Here is an 18,100-nt window from a genome sequence, read left to right as displayed (position 1 = left end):
ATATGCCCTTCCATTCTGTGCCCCTGTTAGCTTGCGAGCTGGACGGACATCCCTTGGAACCAGGGCAGAAGAGCCTCTCGGCGGACGGGTGTCGGCGCTGCTCCTGTTCCGTGAGTCATGAGTGTGCCTGGGAGCCACGCCGTTGCCCTTCGGCCTAGCAAGGGGCTGCAAAGGGATCTCACTGGAGAGCCAGCGTGGTGTAGTGGTTAAGAGCAGTGGTTTGGTGTGGCGGAGTCTGATCTGGAGAACCGGGTTCGATTCCCTACTCCTCCACATGAGTGGCGGAGGCTAATCTGGTGAACTGATTTCTTGGCTGCAGTCAGACTCCTTTTCGGTTGATGGTGGAGCCCAGGAATAGAAAGTCTGGAAGAATTTCAATTGCCTCGTTGTCAACCTTAAAGCAAACATAGTAAACGTAGTAAAAGCAGAATAGTTGGATGCCTTTGGGAAGTTCCAGGCAAGGCAGGAGCCCACCTCTCTGGCAAACAGAGCTTGCAGGATCAATCCCTGTGCTATCCAGCTGGATCACAGTATTTTCATGCAAAGAGCAGGAGTTTCTCACTGGGCACTTTTCCCATCATGGGGCGGAGGATCCCCCACCCAGCGACTGTTTCCTTTTTAAAATTTGTCAGTTTGATTTACAGCGATTTGCCAAACCGGTCTCTCCGCTGAGTGGTGAGAGCCGGACAGAGCAGACCCGGCCGACAATCCCGTCTGTTTCCAGGAAGGGGAGCTGGTCTGCGTCCCGGCTCAGCCGTGCCCCAAGGCTTGCACCCACGGAGCACCACCCGTGGTTGGCTCCTGCTGCCCGGATTGTGCCCGCTGCCTTTTCCAAGGAAGGCTCATTCCCAGTGGAGTGGAATTCACCGGCCACGATCTTTGTGAGCGCTGCGTTTGCGAGGTGGGTGGCCGAAGGGATGGGGCCGAGATGCCAGGGTGGTTGCCAACCTCCAGGTGGGGCCTGGAGATCTCTGAGAATTACAACTTCTCTCCAGACTACAGAGATCAGTTCCCCAGGAGAAAATGGCGGCTTTGGAGGGTGGGCTGTATGGCATTGTACCCTGAAGTCCTTCTCCTCCCCAAACCCTACCCTCCCCAGGTTCCATCCCCAAATCTCCAGGAATATCCCAACGCAGAGTTGGCAACCATAGACCCCAGTCAGCAGGTTTCTTGAAGGCAGTTCTCTGAGAAGAATCAGTGGCTACATTTTGTTCATGCTCAGGCTATAGCTAATTGGTGAGGCCAGAGAGAATGGTCTTTCATTGGCTGTTAACATATGGCACATGGCTTGGCTCAGTGGCTTGAGTCACCTGGAGCAATCTGCCCTGCAGGTCATCTGTTCTCTGCTTAGAGCAGGGGTGGGGAACGTCAGGCCCGGGGGCCGTTTAAGCCCCGCGAAGCCATTTGGTCTGGCCCTTCGTGGGTCCTGGCAGACCTCTAGCTCAGAAGGATCTAAGACTGGCGATCCGCCCCCTCCCGCGGACAGGATTAGCCTCTAGTCAAGGTAGATGTGAGTTTGTTTTGCCGAGAAACTTTTCCCCCCCTTGCAGAAGAGTCATTAGCTATGGAGCTGCTAGGACTGCCCAAGAAACTGTGTTAACCCTTTCCCACCCGGGCCATGGAGAAACGTATTCCCTCCGTACTACAAGAGGGCTGGGGGCAAAAGTGGCGACAATGGAAAGTTTAAAGGGGGCAGGGAGAGAATGCACGGGGGGAGGCAGTTCTTAGCCAGTGTGTCCACATTTCACCCCTGCAGACGGAGGTAGCAGGAGCCAGCTGTAGAATCCGGCCCCGACCATGCAGAGCAGGAGCAACTCCAGCGTGTGGCTGGACGGCTACACCCTGGTGGTGCAACAGACCATCCTGTGCCACCAGGTGGGCGAGTACGCCACCAGTTGGATGCCTGCCTGCTTGCCTGCACCGGGGGGGTCATCTTGGGCAGCTGCCTGCTTGGGGCTTGGTCAGCTAATTTTGAAGTTGATAATTTTGTATGACCCACGAATGATGTTATAAATATCCAAATGGCCCTTGGTGGAAAAAAGGTTCCCCACCCCTGGCTTAGAGCTCCCCATTTTGCTCTAAGGCAAGGATGGTTTTTCGGGAGGCCTTTTACCTCCCATCCCAAAGATAACTGTGAGATGTTAGTAGTGGAATAGCTTTGTTTTGCCTCTGTTAATCCAAATATTGTTACCATTCAAACATTGCTATATTTTGAAAGTGGTTTACTGATCGACTGAATAGTTTATCGTAATCCACCTTGAGTCCCAGTGAGAAAGGGGGAGTATAAATGACAAAGAAATGAACAAATGTTTCCTGTTTCCTTTCTCCAGGGTGGGACTGTTCTCTGCTCGCAGCTCACTTGCCCAAAGCTGGACTGTACCGCGACAGAGGATGTGGCTGGCAAATGTTGCCCCCGCTGCCAAGGTGAGGTTCTCCTAAGGTCGCCAGGTCCCTCTTTGCCACTGGCGAGAGGTTTTTTTGGGGGGTGAAGCCTGAGTAGGGGGGATTGGAGAGGGGAGGGACTTCAATGCCATAGAGTCCAATTGCCCAAGTGGCCATTTTCTCCAGGTGAACTGATCTCTGTCACCCAGAGATCAGTTGTAATAGCGGGAGATCTCCAGCTACCACCTGGAGGTTGGCAGCTATGGTTGCCAGGTGCCTCTTTGCCACCGGGCGGGAGGTTTGTGGGCGGAGGTGCTTCAATGCCATAGAGTCCAGTTGCCAAAGCGGCCATTTTCTCCAGGGGAACTGATCTCTATTGGCTGGAGACCAGTTGTAATAGCAGGAGATTGGCAACCCTAGGTTCTCCCGAAAGGCCAGGTGTGCGTGTCCAGGGCCACTTTGGGGGCAGCAAGGAATTTACCTCCAGGCCAGATTGGCCAGGGACCCTGGAGGCTTTTTGCATTCCTCTGGGCATAGAGCAGGGGTCATTGGGGGAGTGGGGGGGAGGCAGCTGTGAATTTCCTGTGTTGTGCATGGGGTTGGACTAGCTGACCCTGGTGGTCCCTTCCAGCTCTAAGAAGGAAAGGGAAAAGCTTGGGGGATTGGAGCCCCTAGCCCTGAATATCACTGTTCTACCTAGGGTTGCCAGCTCTGGCTGGGGAAATTCCTGGAGACCTGGGGGCAGAGCCTGTGGAAGGCAGAATTTGGGGAGGGAAGGGAACTCCGTGGGGATATGATTCCACCCTCCAAAGCCGATGTTTCCTCCAGGGCAACTGATCTCTGTTGCCTGGCGATCAGTTGTAATTCCAACCACCACCTGGAGATTGGCAACCCTAGCACTTCTACCCCCCACCCCCCACTCCACATCACTTTCCCAGCTCCGTCTTGGAAGGTAGAAGAACAAGAAGAGTTGGGTTTTTTTAAAAAAAAAAAAATGCCGACTTTCTCCACCACTTAAGGAAGAATCAAACCGGCTGACAATCACCTTCCCCTCCCCACAACAGACACCCTGTGAGGTAGGTGGGGCTGAGAAAGCGTGACTGGCCCAAGGTCACCCAGCTGGCTTCATGTGGAGGAGTGGGGAAACCAACCCAGTCCACCATAGTAATATCATATACTGTTAGTATTGACCACAAGACCCAATAAATGCTTTTTTGGTCTATAATTAGAAATATATTAGGTTATTTTATTGTCTAGCGTTGTGTAGAAACAAGTTTATATACCTCCAATTATATATATTTTAAAATAGGCTGATTGTAGACCCACTGCAGACTTTAAAAGGTACGGTAAAGGTCCCCTGTGCAAGCACCGGGTCATTCCTGACCCATGGGGTGACATCACATCCCGACGTTTACTAGGCTGACTTTTGTTTACGGGGTGGTTTGCCAGTGCCTTCCCCAGTCGTCTTCCCTTTACCCCCAGCAAGCTGGGTACTCATTTTACCGACCTCGAAAGGATGGAAAGCTGAGTCAACCTTGAGCCGGCTACCTGGAACCCGCTTCCGTCGGTATCGAACTCAGGTCGTGAGCAGAGCTTGGACTGCAGTACTGCAGCTGACCACTCTGCGCCACGGGGCTCCTACTGCAGACTTACATAGATAAATATATAACATGTCTAGGATATTCAAAAACCAGCGGGTGAACATTTCAACCGTCCAGGACATTCTGTTGCAGATTTAAGAGTAGCAGTTCTCTTACAAAGGAATTTTAAAGGGAGATTGGAAAGAGAAACTGCTGAATTACAGTTGATATTCAAACTAAAGTCAATGCATTTACCTGGGCTGAATAAAGACCTTGCATTCATGGCCCATTACCAATGCTGATTTCTCCACACCCATCTCTCCCCTGGACATCACAGACTCTTCTGCATATCACACCTAATCCCATCAAGCCTGCTATTCACATTTACATACTGTTCCTCTACTTAAAGACGGATGGATTCACATTCTAGCTGTATCTGAAGAAGTGAGCTGTGGCTCACGAAAGCTCATACCCCTACCAGAAAATATTTTTGTTAGTCTTTAAGGTGCTACTGGACTCTTGCCCTTTATGTCTAGGATGTGTGAAACTATGTTACTAAATATGTATGTTGTGTGTCCTGTATGTTGTATTTTATGTTGTTGAAAACTTAATTTAAAAAATTGTTTTTGGGAGGGGAAAAAAACCAGTTCACCAGATTAGCCTCCGCCGCTCATGTGGGAGGAGTGGGGGATCAAACCCAGTTCTCCAAATCAGAGTCCACCGCTCCAAACCACCGCTCTTAACCACTACACCATTCTGGTAACAAATCTTCCTCTTCCCCCCCCCCACCTCTCGTGTAACAGGTTGTGTGGACGGAACCAGCCGATACGATCACGGAGAGGAGTGGACACCCACCACGGACCCTTGCCTGAAGTGCAGGTGCCAGGTGAGGCCAGGAGGGGGTGCCAATGAGGCAGTTTCGCCCTGTGGTCCTGACCTCCAACTTGTGGGGTAAACCTGCCTCTCGTTTCTGCTTGTCCCATGGCTGAGACTTCACAGTCCGGCTAAAGCGGGAAAGAGCTTTCAGTAGCGTCGCCCTGGAGCGGACAGTCTGGGCGGTGCCGGGTTTTGCCTCCTCTTGGAAGGTGCCAATCCTGTGACCCTTCCCTCCCCAGGAAGGGAATGCCGTGTGCAAGCGGAGGCAGTGTGCCAGTCTGTGCCGCCACCCAGCCCCCCCTCGCTGGGGCTCCTGCTGCCCCGTCTGTGACGGTAAGCCACATGGAGAAATAGAGATGGGGGAACCAGGGACCGACCCCCTCACCCAGCTCCATTGGGTTCCCCCTGGCCCTTTCCAAATCCCTGCTTCCCTTGCCCCTGGGGCTGCCAGGTCCCTCTTCACCATTGGTGGGAGGTTTTTGGGGGCAGAGCCTGAGGAGAGCGGGGTTTGGAGAGGGGAGGGACTTCAATGCCATGGAGTCCAATTGCCCAAGCAGCCATTTTCTCCAGGTGAACTGATCTCTGTCGTCTGGAGATTAGTTGTAATTGCAGAAGATCTCCAGCTAGTACCCGGAGGTTATGCAATCAATAAACAGCACCAAGGCTCGTCCTAGAAGATAACAGTACGTGAACTGAATGATTCACTCACAAAATAAATCTACTGATTGAATCCAAAAAATATTTCACTGAAAATTGGTCTCAAGCAGACAAATTGCAAATACAGGTAAGGAACAGAATATAAAGGTTACATCACCAAAGAGCTAGAACAATTGAGGAAAACATCACCTCAAAATAAATTCTCAAGTCCATGAGTTTAAGAGTCCAAAAAAGAATCAAACTGAGGTCCAAATATAAGGAGGTTACATGACCCCAACGAACCAGTCCAAAACCGAAGTCAAGGTAAGGAATGGGGATGGATGATCCAAACAGAACAGAGGAGAAATCCAAACAACGCAAAGAGACGACACTTCCAGATAAGTGGTCGTTTCGCAAAGGAGTTGCTTCTTCAGTCAATCTTCTTCATAATTTTTAGGGCAATTAAGCCTCTGAAAAAAGTCATAAATGCATGCATGTATATTAAAATGTATAACAATAAATTCAGACTCTTAAATCTGAAACAATCCTTACCATAGCCGACCCAACGGGCTCTCCTATCTTCTGTGAAGTTATCTATGGGGTTTTGCTATACTGATTAAATGCACTGAGGCTGATATCACAGCTGAACACAGTTGTCACAGTCTTAAAGCTACAGGAAACATGATAAATCGAATTCATTATTCAAACCGGCCGGAGCCAGAGTTTTGAATAAAAATATGAGTTTCATTTCTTGTCCATGAAGAATCTTATTTACATCCTCTACTTGATAGGGTCATTGCTGATATTTCCATAGCACAAATAATTTAATATCATCCTCGGAGTGGCCTTTTTCCAGGAAGTGCCCTGTTAACGGGGCGTCCATAGTTCGCGTGCGAATGTGCACCCAATGTTTGCCTATTTTTAATTTGAGTTGTCTAGTCGTGGACCCAATGTACAGAAGAAAACAAGGACACGTGATTGCATAAACAACATTAGATGTTAAACAGTTGCTAAAAAATCTAAGCTGATATTTGAAATTGAACGCTGCTGAACTCACTTCCTTAACGGGAAGACTATATGCACAGAATGCGTGTGCGCCACATTTGTGGTGACCTACCACTTTAACTCTTGGTTTGCTTTCCAACCCGTACGTTTTAACAAGATTGTTTTTAAAGGAACACGTTTTCCTTAATCCAAAGAGGGGCAACTGTTGGCATCCAGGCATATTACACAGAATGTGCCAATGTCTCCTAATTATTTTCTGTATGTCCTTAGTTAGATGAGTAAATTCTAAAGAAGCGCAAATTCTAGAGGGAAGACAGTACAGACCCCATTCCTTACCTTGACTTCAGTTTTGGACTGGTTCGTTGGGGTGACGTAACCTCCTTATATTTGGACCTCAGTTTGTTTCTTTTTTGGACTCTTAAACTCATGGACTTGAGAATTTATTTTGAGGTGATGTTTTCCTCAATTGTTCTAGCTCTTTGGTGATGTAACCTTTATATTCTGTTCCTTACCTGTATTTGCAATTTGTCTGCTTGAGACCAATTTTCAGTGAAATATTTTTTGGATTCAGTCAGTAAATTTATTTTGTGAGTGAATCATTCAGTTCAAGTACTGTTAACTTCTAGGATGAGCCTTGGTGCTGTTTATTGATTGCATAATAACATAGTTTCCAGCACAGGTTATTGTATTATTTTGTTCAACTAGTACCTGGAGGTTGGCAACCTTATGAATGCCATAGAGTCCAATTGCCCAAGCGGCCATTTTCTCCAGGTGAACTGTTCTCTATCGGCTGGAGATCAGTTGTAATAGCAGGAGATCTCCAGCTAGTACCTGGAGGTTGGCAACCCTACTTGCCACCCTCACCTAGGGATGCCAACCTCCAGGTGGGGTCTGGAGTTCTCTCAGAATCGCACCCACTCCCTCCCTATTGCAGGCCACTGGACTTTCCCCATTTTTAAAAATCTTCCATTTTGTTTCATTATATGGCTATACCATTGTAACCGGTTCTGCAAATTTCCAGTTTTCCTTTAAAAAAAAGAGTAAGTCTCTAGCAACAGGAGTGGTTCAAGCAGTTGCCCCCAGTGTTACCGATATTATACAGGTGCGATTCATAGTCAGAAACATCGACCTGAAAAACAAATGGTCTATTACAACACTCGAAAACGTCCACAAGATAAAACAAAGGTAGAACAGATACGTGCTGGTTCAGAGCTGCCCCCTGCTGGCACCTGGGAAGAGTGCAGCCGGAGTTCCCCGCTGTCCCAGCGCTTCTGAACGGGTCTTCGGTTTGCCGCCAGGTTGCCTGTGGGAAGGGCGGGAGTATCGCAGCGGAGATCCGGTGCAGAGTGTCGACCCTTGCAAGAGGTGCCGATGTAGGGTGAGTGTGGCCTCCCCCAGGGCTCGTCTGATTCTTCCCTTGCAGGAATGGCAGGGCCTCTCTGAGGTCATTTATGCACGGGAAGTTTGTGTTTGGTTTGCTGCACGGTTTTCTGATCCGAATTCTCAAACATCATATGCATGAGGGCTTCCCCTCCTAAAGAAATTCCAGTAATACCTTGTGATTAATTATGCATCCCTAGTGAATCAGGGAGCTTCTGGTCCCACCCCCTGAGAATGCAGCCTTGTTGCAGTTTACTTGGAGGGGGGCGGGTCAGCTCTTCAAGGGGCTGTTCCCTGTTTGTGTGTGTGCTTTTGCAAAGCTGGGTATTCCTCCCCTCCTTTCTTCAACAGCTCCCTGCCAGGGAGAGGCCTTCCAGCCTCTCTTCAGTTGGTGTCATCCTGCACATTTCATGAAGGTTTCACTCCCTCTGTTGTTGGATGGGAGGGACAGACACGTGGGAGGGAGAAGCCAGAACGGGTGTGGGGAGAGAAACCCTGAAGTGAGGACTATGCATGGAAAGGGCGGGACTTGCCTCGCTCTTTCCTCGAAGCAGTGTTTAAATTCGTTTCAAAACAGCATCCTAGAACTGTGGGGGGGAAATGAGGTGGGAGCAAAGTGACTTCTCAAAGTCAGTAAAATCATGAATAATGCAAAGGAAGCCTCGAAGCAGTTTAGCAGGAATCGCAACCTAAATACCCCCTGCACACATGGCCTGAGTAAATACGGAAGCTATGGAGGAGTCAAGGGTTTGTGCGGAACAAATGCAGTGATGTCCCTCTTCTTCCTACAGGCCGGGGAGGTCTCCTGTGAGCGGCTGGAGGCAGACTGCCCCCCAGCACCCTGTAGCCACCCTGGCAAAGTGCCCGGCCAGTGTTGCCCGACCTGCAATGGTGAGCATCCACCCCCCAAGCCTCCAAATCCTGGCCCATCTCCCTTCTTTTTCCAGGATACAGGCCTATTGGGTCTTCAGAGCTACAGTTCCTGGAGTCAGAGTGCGGTGCCGTGGCTAGTGTGGCACACACGTGCTGTATTTTTTCTTTCCTTTTCCTGCATCCGGATGGCCAGTTTGTGAATTTGAAGCCCGCCTGTACCAGAACGGAGAGACCGTCACCCCTGGAGGGGGCAACCCATGCCTTCGCTGCTCATGCACAGTGAGTAGGCTTGGTGCACCTGGTAGGATCGCTGGTGGGGACTAAAAGATGTCCTGTAACTATTGGAGCAGGAGATACATTAGCGTCCGTTGCCCCCCAGCCTTTAGGTTCACAGTTATTTTGATCTGACAGATCCTTGGTGGTTGGAGGGGGGGGGGTCTTTCATGCTTTCCACTATGCCTGCTTCAGAATCTGCTGAGCCAGCGTGGTGTGGTGGTTAAGAGCAGCAGAACCGGGTTTGATTCCCCACTCCTCCACATGAGCGGCGGACTCTAATCTGGAGAACCGGGTTTGATTCCCCACTCCTCCACATGAGCGGCGGACTCCAATCTGGAGAAACCGGTTTCATTCCCCACTCCTCCACATGAGCGGCGGACTCTAATCTGGACAGCCACTGCCAGTCTGAGTAGACAATACCAACCTTGAAGGTCCCAGATTCAGTATAAGGCAGCTTCACGTGTTCATGTGTGTTCACCTGGTCCTTGCCTTTGCAAGCGTACATTGCAATGAACTTGCTTGGGATTTTCAGATGCCACCCAATTCTTTCCCGTCTTCCTTCTTTGTGTCCCACTCAGGACGGGCACATCCGGTGCCAGGAGGAGCTCTGCCCCCCCACCCCCTGCTCCCAGCCTGCCCGAGACCCAGAGCGCTGCTGCCCACTCTGCAAAGGTGATTCGTGAACCCAGGGCCATGCCAGAGCCGGGGAGGGCCTCGCCCGTTCCTGGGCATTACCGAACCAATCACCCTTCTCTGTACCTAAGGGAGGAGCTAGATCCAGCGCAGCCCTGTATCAGGTCAGATTGGCCAGTGACCTGGAGGGAGTGTCCACCAACCCTCAGAGCACGCAGCTTGGCTTGTTTCTCTGAGCTATCTTGAGCTGCCATTTGGCAGTGGGGAAAAGATCTGAGCGCCCCAAGTGCAAGATGGGCTTTGGGTAGGGTTTTTTTTCATTTTTTTCTCTGCTCAAGCAACTCTTGAGCAGAGAAAGATCCTCCTGAAGAAGCTTCTGCGAAACACATAGGGGTATTTTATTAAATTTTATTCCCTTCCACTATTTGTTGCTTTTTGTCTCATTACCTTTATGCAAACAACTCACGTTTTAAAAGCTGGAAGTGGGCTTTCAAGTGAAAACAGGACTCTTCTTCAGATAGATTTGAGTCCAGTAGCACCTTAGGAACCAACAAGATTTTGGGGGGTATGAGCTTTCGAGAATTGACGCTCCCTTCGTCAGGGAGATGATGCCAAACCTAAGAATCAATCTGGTGAAGTTTGATTTTTAAAAAATTAATACAAAGGAAATTAATCTTGGATCTCAATTGGAAGAAGGGTAGGGTTGCCAGGTCCCTCTTTGCCACCAGCGGGAGGTTTTTGGGGTGGAGCCTGAGGAGGGCGGGGTTTGGGGAGGGGAAGGACGTCAATGCCGTAGAGCCCAGTTGCCAAAGCGGCCATTTTCTCCAGGGGAGCTGATGTTTATCGGCTGAAGAGCAGTTGTAATAGCAGGAGATCTCCAGCCACCGCCTGGAGGTTGGCAACCCTAGAAAAAGAGTCCTTAGGCTTGCTTCCGACCTTTTGCTTAAGCTACTCCAATAAAAAGAGACCCTCTTTCACCAATTTGGGCATCTTGGTCCATCATGGCTGCAGGGTTCTGATTTTTTGTATGAAAGAAGTAATACACAAGAGTCAGTTGCAAAGTCTTTTTCTGCCCAGATTTGTAGCTGAAGGCATTCGGAGCCCCTCAGCCCTATAAGGAGGTCTAGGCATCTTCCCAAACACAGACATACTGCAAGGCGAAGTGCCTTCACCCTGATCCCTCTGACACATAGGGTTGCCAACCTCCAGGTACTAGCTGGAGATCTGCTGTTACAACTGACCTCTAGCCGATAGAGATCAGTTCCCCTGGAGAAAATGGCTGTTTTGACCATTGGACTCTATGGCATTGAAGTCCCTCCCCTCCCTAAACCCTGCCCTCCTCAGGCTCCGCCCCAAAAACCTCCCGTTGGTGGCGAAGAGGGACCTGGCAACCCTACCAACACAACAAGGAGAAACGGGGGGGGGGGGGTTCCAGGGGCGGGAGGGAGTCTAGCAAAGGCCCTCCTCCCAATATCGTGAACTAGCGCACTGCAACTAGCTCACAGACCACTGCACTGGTCTGAACTATGGCGGCTCTCTCACCATCCCCTGCCTCCCTCCCTGCCAGTTTGTATCCTTGACAGTGTGGAGTTCGAGGAAGGCACCGAATGGGAGCCGGAAGGAGATCCCTGCAGCACCTGCCTCTGCCTCCAGGGGGAGCCCGTGTGCAGCGCCACCCAGTGCCCACCTGTCCCCTGCCAACATCCTGCCCAGCTTCAAGGTGAGTGCTTCTTACCTGTCACAGTACCATGAGCAGAGCGAAGGAGCGTGGCCTTCCCTTTAGGGTGCAGCCCCCCAGAAGGTGTGGGGAAGATAGACTTGGTGGTGCAGAGAACGCCTAGGGCAGGCCAGAAAAGGGACGGGATCGCATGACAGCGTTTTCCTTCCTCCTTGCTCTTTGCACATCCAAATCCATCTCTTCTGTTCTTGGGCACAGATTCTTTTTTCTTCTCCTGTCCAAAAGCTGGCTGGGGGCAGGGGCAACAACGTGCCATTCTGCAGCCAGTGTGATGCAGCGACAAAAAAAGCTAATGCAACCTTGGGGTGCGTCAACAGAGGCATAACATCCAAATTGCAAGATGCCATAGTTCTGCTGTACCCTGCTTTGGTCAGGCCGCACCTGGAGTATTGTGTGCAGTTCTGGAGGCCTCCCTTCAAAAAGGATGTGGGCAGAATGGAGCGGGTGCAGAGGAGAGCGACGAGGATGATCAGGGGTCTGGAGACCAAGCCCCATGAGGAAAGGCTAAGGGAGGTGGGAATGTTTAGTCTGGAGAAGAGGAGGCTGAGGGGGGACAGGATTGCTTTCTTGAAGTATTTGAAGGGCTGTCACTTAGAGGAGGGCAGGGAGCTGTTCCTGTTGGCGGCAGAGGATAGGACTCGCAACAATGGGTTGAAATTGCGGGCGGAGAGGTACCAGCTGGATATTAGGAAAACAATTTTTACAGTAAGAGTTGTTCAGCAGTGGAATCGGCTGCCTAGGGAGGTGGTGAGCCTCCCCCCTCACTGGCAGCCTTTAAGCAGAGGCTGGACAAGCACTTGTCAGGGATGCTCTAGGCTGATCCTGCATTAAGCAGGGGGTTGGACCAGATGGCCTGTGTGGCCCCTTCCATCCCTATAACCCAGAATTCACTTGGTCCCTGCTGCACGTGGCTGGATTGGGACAGGAAGAGAGCCGTGGAATGGGTAAAGTCAGAACAGCACATTCTGTACAGCACCTGGCGTTTTGCTGCCACCAAGTGCTTGTTCAGCAGTACCTCTGACCCTCTTCTCGGTCTCCCGTCTTCCTTCTCCACAGGCTCCTGTTGCCCGACCTGCCAGCGATGCTCCTACAAACAGCGGCTCTACGAAAACAGGCAAGAGTTTGTCGACCCGGACAACCTTTGTCAGAGCTGTCGGTGTATGGTGAGAACCGGCCAGAGTCAAAACCTCACTGCATGACCTTCGTGCCCCAAAGTCGCTTTGCCAGACCTGAGTTGCTTTACGAACCAAGTAAGGAAGCCAGTGTGGCGTGCTCTTGCTGACTTGGTAAGCTTCCAGCAGCTTAGGTCTTGCAAGGCCAGCTTGACTTCCCGATGTGTACATCATGTAGCAGCTCATGTTTAGCAAAGTATGGCACAGCTTAGTTACAAAGGGACTGTGGGCCAGATGTTCCTCAGGCCTTGCCTTTGCCATGAACTCCATGAGCCTCATGTGTGAAGCTGCCCTTTGCTGCCCTGTGCAGATAATACTACGGAACCGCCTTACAGGCTTGTGAGGACTCAAGCCAGATCATCCCACATTAGGGTTGCCAACCTCCAGGTACTAGCTGGAGATCTCCCACTATTGCAACTGATCTCCAGCCAACAGAGATCAGTTCACCTGGAGAAAGTGGCCACTTTGGCCATTGGACTCTATGGCATTGAAGTCCCTCCCCTCCCCAAAACCCCGCCCTCCTCAGGCTCTGCCCCAAAAATCTCCAGGTATTTCCCCACCTGGAGCTGGCAACCCTATCCTGCATGCATCAAGCCGTCCCCAGCTGCTGACATTGCGCAAGACTCGTTTTAAGAAGCTTGCAGCTGTCTTGCAAGGTTTTCAAACTGTTCTCTGGTACAGTTTATCTAAATTGCCTGGGGCATCACTTAGGAAAGGTGAGGGGTCCTGCCACAAAGGAGAGAATTCCAGAGACGTCAGTTGGCAAACCAGGAAGGCAGGAGGGGAATGTTAAAGGTTTGGCTCTCCGGCGGTCGAAGAGAGAGACCCGGCAGGCCTGACGAGAGCTAGCATGGTGTAGTGATTAAGAGCAGCATACTCTAATCTGGAGAACCGGGTTCGATTCCCCCCTCCTCCACATGAGCGGCGGACTCTAATGTGGAGAACCGGGTTGGTTTCCCCACTCTACATGAAGCCTGCTGGGTGACCTTGGGCCAGTCACAGTTCTCTTAGAGCTCTCTCGGCCCCACCTCCCTCACAAGGTGTCTGTTGTGGGGAGAGGAAGGGAAGGCGATTGCAAGCCGCTTTGAGACTCCTTAAAGGTAGAGAAAATTGGGGTATAAAAACCAACTCTACTTCTTCTTCCTCCCCACGGTATCCTGTGTGTCGCTGAGCACTGTGAGCCAGCCTTACAGAGTCACACTAGGATCTGGGGGACCCAGATTCAAATCCCTCTGCTGACCTTGGGCCACTCACATGAACACATGAACACATGAAGCTGCCTTACACTGAATCAGACCCTTGGTCCATCAAAGTCAGTATTGTCTACTCAGACCAGCAGCAGCTCTCCAGGGTCTCAGGCTGAGGTCTTTCACATCACCTTATTTGCCAAGTCCCTTTAACTGGAGATGCCGGGGACTGAACCTGGGACCTTCTGCATGCCAAGCAGATGCTCTACCACTGAGCCATGGCCCCTCCCCAGTCACACACTTTCAGCCTAACCAACCCCACAAGGTTGTCGTTCGGATAGAATGGAAGAGAGGAGAATGATGTTAAGCTGCTTTGGGTTTCCACTGGGGAGACAGGCGGGGTACAAACGAAGTAAATAAATAACATTTACTACAGTTTGGAGGAGCCGAACGGGCCGGCCCAGATTTCAAAGTCTCCTAGACCCTGCTCCACTTTTGCAAGCTCATAAGAACAGGGGTGGCAGGGGAGACGGGAACTGGATGCTATCCCACACCACAGCAGAGGGTGTGGGAACCGCCTGCCACTTTCTCTCTTGCAGGACGGCACCGTGTTTTGCTCCCCCACCGTCTGCCCACCTGCGGTCTGCCCCCATCCGGAGAAGAGGCTTGGATTCTGCTGCCCCAAATGCCCCGGTGAGTCTTTTAACTGGACAGAAATTAGCCAAGTGAGGGAGGGGCTCTGGTTAGGGTTGCCAGGTACACACCCCCCTCTCAATGCGCAGGAGGTTTTTGGAGGCGGGGCTGGGGCGATTGTGTGCGTGCGCAGGGTCGCGCATGCCGCAATTATGCCATTTCCTGGAAATGATGTAATCGCGGCACACGCAAACACACGCGTACGCGATTGATGCTCCGGAGCAGCCAGGTGGATTGGCTGGCAATTGCCCGCCAAAACCACCCACCTGGCAACCTTAGCTCTGCTCCCTTTTCTTTCCAAAAAATAAAAAAAATCCAGATTTTGCCCCAAGAAAGAAACAAATAGACGCGTGTGTGCAGAACGTTGCCTTTCTTTCTTTGAAATAAAATCCAAACCATGGAGGAAAGGGGTTGCAGAAAGTCGGTCCTGGAATTCTCCCAGAATTACAACTGATCTCCTGACTAAAGAGATCAGTTCCCCTGGAGGAAATGGCTGCTTTGGAGGGTGGTCTCTATGGTTTGATCCCTCAGTGAGGTCCCTCCCCTCCCCAAATTCTTCCCTCCCCAGGCTCCACCCTCCAATTCCCCAGGAATTTCCCCATCTGGGGTTGGCAACCCTGGGAAAATGTGCCACTTAGGGTTGCCAACCTCCAGGTGGTGGCTGGAGATCTCCTGCTATTATAACTGATCTTCAGCCGACAGAGACCAGCTCCCCTGGAGAAAATGGCCACTTTGGCCATTGGACTCTATGGCATTGAAGTCCCTCCCTTCCCCAAGCCCCGCCCTCCTCAGGCTCAACCCCAAAAACCTCCCGCCAATGGCGAAGAGAGACCTGGCAACCCCAGGGGGGGATGCAGTTGTCAGCTGACCTGTCTCTTCCTGCCCCTCCTTAGACTGCACTCATGACAACCATGTGGTGTTGGACGGAGAGGAGTTCCCCAACCCACAGAATCCCTGCCAGGCTTGTCTGTGCACCAGTGGGGAACTCTACTGCAAGGAGCGGCACTGCCCTGGCGCTCTCTGTGCCCACCCCTTGCCAGGATCCTGCTGCCAGAACAACTGCAACGGTAAGAACTGGCGAGGCCCACCGTGAGGTTTGAAGGCGTTTTGCTCGGTTTCCAATTCCTGTAATCCTAATCTGGCTGCATTGCTTATTAGACGTCACGTCCTATAGGTTGCATTCGCTTACACTTTGTAGGCCACCTTGAGTAGGGTTGCTCAACCTCCAGGTGGTGGCACTGGCTGGAGATCTCCTGGGATTAAAACTGATCTCCAGGTGACAGAGATCAGTTCCCCTGGAGAAAATGGCCACTTTGGCAATTGGCCTCTATGGCATTGAAGCCCCCCCCCTCCCCAAACCTTGTCCTCAGGCTCCGCCCCCAAAATCTCCAGGTATTTCCTAACCCTGACCTGGCAACCCTGTCTCTATGGCATACTTCTCTCTCCCTGACATAGTCACAGTGATCCATGCAGTGGTCACCTCTAGACTGGACTACTGTAAAGCTCTACACAGGGCTGCCCTTAAGACTGTTCCAGAAACTTCAACTGGTCCAGAATGCAGTAGCACGGGTCCTTACGGGAGCCTAGTGTTGCCAACCTCCAGGTACTAAAAATAGAAAAGTTAGCCTGCTGTAACAGGGGTTTGTAAACAAAAAACAGCAGTAAGGAAGAGAAATACCATATAGTAATACAATGTTGCTATATTGCTATATTAAGCATGGGTAATTCACCAAGCGCATTTGGAAGTATATAGTCCATACAAAAACAAATACAAACAAACTAAGTAGTCCAATATTGTTGAAACACTCTGTTGCTTCACAGGTGTTTAAAGGTAGAGTAGGCAAAACAGTTCTTGTAGATGTCTCACTTAATTGACATATGAGGAGCACGGGCAGCTTTCACGGTGCGTCTTGCAGCTTGCCTAAGAGATAAAAAATTGCTTCTGTTTAAGCTCTGTGGAATATTGCAACTCACTGTTCACATCAGTGGCACTGATAAGGAAAAGACGATGGATGCAGCGGGGCGGTTAATTACCCTGTTTCGACCTCGGGGCCTTCATCAGCAGCCACTGTAATAAAATATTGGAGTACAGTGTATATTTTATAACTATGCCAAATTGATCACATGTGACAGAATTATATACACATTATGTCACAGTATACAGACAATTATATCTCTTCGCATATCAAACATGTGTTAAGGAGGTCTATAAGTATATTTTGGATTGTCTCACCATAGGGAATAAAGGAAGCCACGGCCTTCAATTTGCAGGATCTGAGCAGGGCTGTCAAAGATAGGACGTTTTGGAGGACTTTCATTCATAGGGTCGCCATGAGTCGGAAGCGACTTGACGGCACTTAACACACACACACATAAGTATATTACATTCAATTAAGAATATGATACAAACATTATATAGCAAAATATAATAGAATACTCACACTTGGGCTGTTATGTAACAGCCTGTTATCTCCTGCTATTACAACTGATCTCCAGCCAATAGAGATAAGTTCGCCTGGAGAAAATGACCGCTTTGGCAATTGGACTCTATGGCACTGAAGTCCCTTCTTTCTCTAAACCCAACCCTCCTCATGCTCCTCTCCCAAAATCTCCAGGTATTTCCAGGAGACAGGCCGTGGCTCAGTTTGTAGAGAATCTGCTTGGCATGCAGAAGGTCCCAGGTTCAATTCCCAGCATCTCCAGTTAAAGGGACTAGGCAAGTAGGTGATGTGAAAGACCTCAGCCTGAGACCCTGGAGAGCTGCTGCTGGTCTAAGTAGACAATACTGACTTTGATGGACCTTGATGGTCTGATTCAGTAGAAGGCAGCTTCATGTGTTCCCAACCTAGAGCTGGCAACCCTATCCAAGTAAGGCCTGGAGATGTCCCAGAATGACAATTGATCTCCAGACTATAGAGACCAGTTCACCTGGATAAAATGGCTGCTTTGGAAGGTGAATTCTATGGGCATTAAACCCTAATGAAGTCCCTCCCCAAACCCCGCCCTCCTCAGGCTCCTCCCCCAAAATCTCCAGGTATTTCCCAACCCGAAGCTGGCCAGCGTACCCTTTCCCTCTCCCCTGTGTCATACAGCCAGGATTTACCTTTCCTGTCCTGCACAGGTTGCAACTATGCTGGGAAGGAGTACCCCAACGGAGCCGAGTTCCCCCACCCCACGGACAAGTGCCGGCGATGCCATTGCATTGTAAGTGCCGCGGCTGCAGAGTCACGGAAGCAGCGGACAGGGCTGAGCGGGGACCACTGTCGCTACAGCAGGGAGGGAGCGTGAGTCGGGCCCTGGGGCCCCAGAGGGTCCTTTTCAGCTCTCTGATTCTGTCAAATGATGCACCCTCTCTTAGGGTTGTGCCCACCTGCAGGTGGGGCCTGGAGATCTCCTGGAATTTCAGCATCTCCAGGCAACAGAGATCAGTTCCCCTGGAGAAAATGGCCACTTTGGAAGGTGGACTCTATGGCCATTTATGCTTGGTAATTAGCAGCATGTTCCAGGCTGAATTGCCCTGCATATTCTTTTGAGTTCTTCACGCAGAACTGTCATTCTAGAAGTCACTGCGAAGCCGGCGCATACCTGCTTCGCATTTCTTAAGAGCCCCTTTAACGCGACCTTTTGTGTGTGCTCCACCCTCACCGTGTAGAATCCCCTCAAGGAAGC

General features: G+C 50.7%; 1 protein-coding gene across 1 annotated transcript in view; it reads left to right on the top strand.

Annotated features, from left to right (window-relative positions):
* The window catches only part of KCP (kielin cysteine rich BMP regulator), a 94,145-nt gene that overhangs the window by 28,765 nt on the left and 47,280 nt on the right, over window positions 1–18,100 (top strand). The window contains exons 12-25 of the mRNA XM_056846636.1: window positions 31–110; window positions 725–901; window positions 2,331–2,424; window positions 4,766–4,848; window positions 5,078–5,171; window positions 7,778–7,857; window positions 8,651–8,750; window positions 8,926–9,011; window positions 9,587–9,680; window positions 11,209–11,361; window positions 12,436–12,542; window positions 14,338–14,431; window positions 15,325–15,498; window positions 17,553–17,635. Of these exons, the coding sequence (XP_056702614.1) occupies window positions 31–110; window positions 725–901; window positions 2,331–2,424; window positions 4,766–4,848; window positions 5,078–5,171; window positions 7,778–7,857; window positions 8,651–8,750; window positions 8,926–9,011; window positions 9,587–9,680; window positions 11,209–11,361; window positions 12,436–12,542; window positions 14,338–14,431; window positions 15,325–15,498; window positions 17,553–17,635 (1,499 nt within the window). The remainder of the gene's footprint in view (window positions 1–30; window positions 111–724; window positions 902–2,330; window positions 2,425–4,765; window positions 4,849–5,077; window positions 5,172–7,777; window positions 7,858–8,650; window positions 8,751–8,925; window positions 9,012–9,586; window positions 9,681–11,208; window positions 11,362–12,435; window positions 12,543–14,337; window positions 14,432–15,324; window positions 15,499–17,552; window positions 17,636–18,100) is intronic.

The sequence above is a fragment of the Euleptes europaea genome, chromosome 3 (assembly GCF_029931775.1).
Source record: "Euleptes europaea isolate rEulEur1 chromosome 3, rEulEur1.hap1, whole genome shotgun sequence".
Taxonomy (NCBI): domain Eukaryota; kingdom Metazoa; phylum Chordata; class Lepidosauria; order Squamata; family Sphaerodactylidae; genus Euleptes; species Euleptes europaea.
The sequence above is the reverse complement of the archived record's forward strand: the minus strand, read 5'-3'. Positions and strand labels throughout refer to the sequence as shown.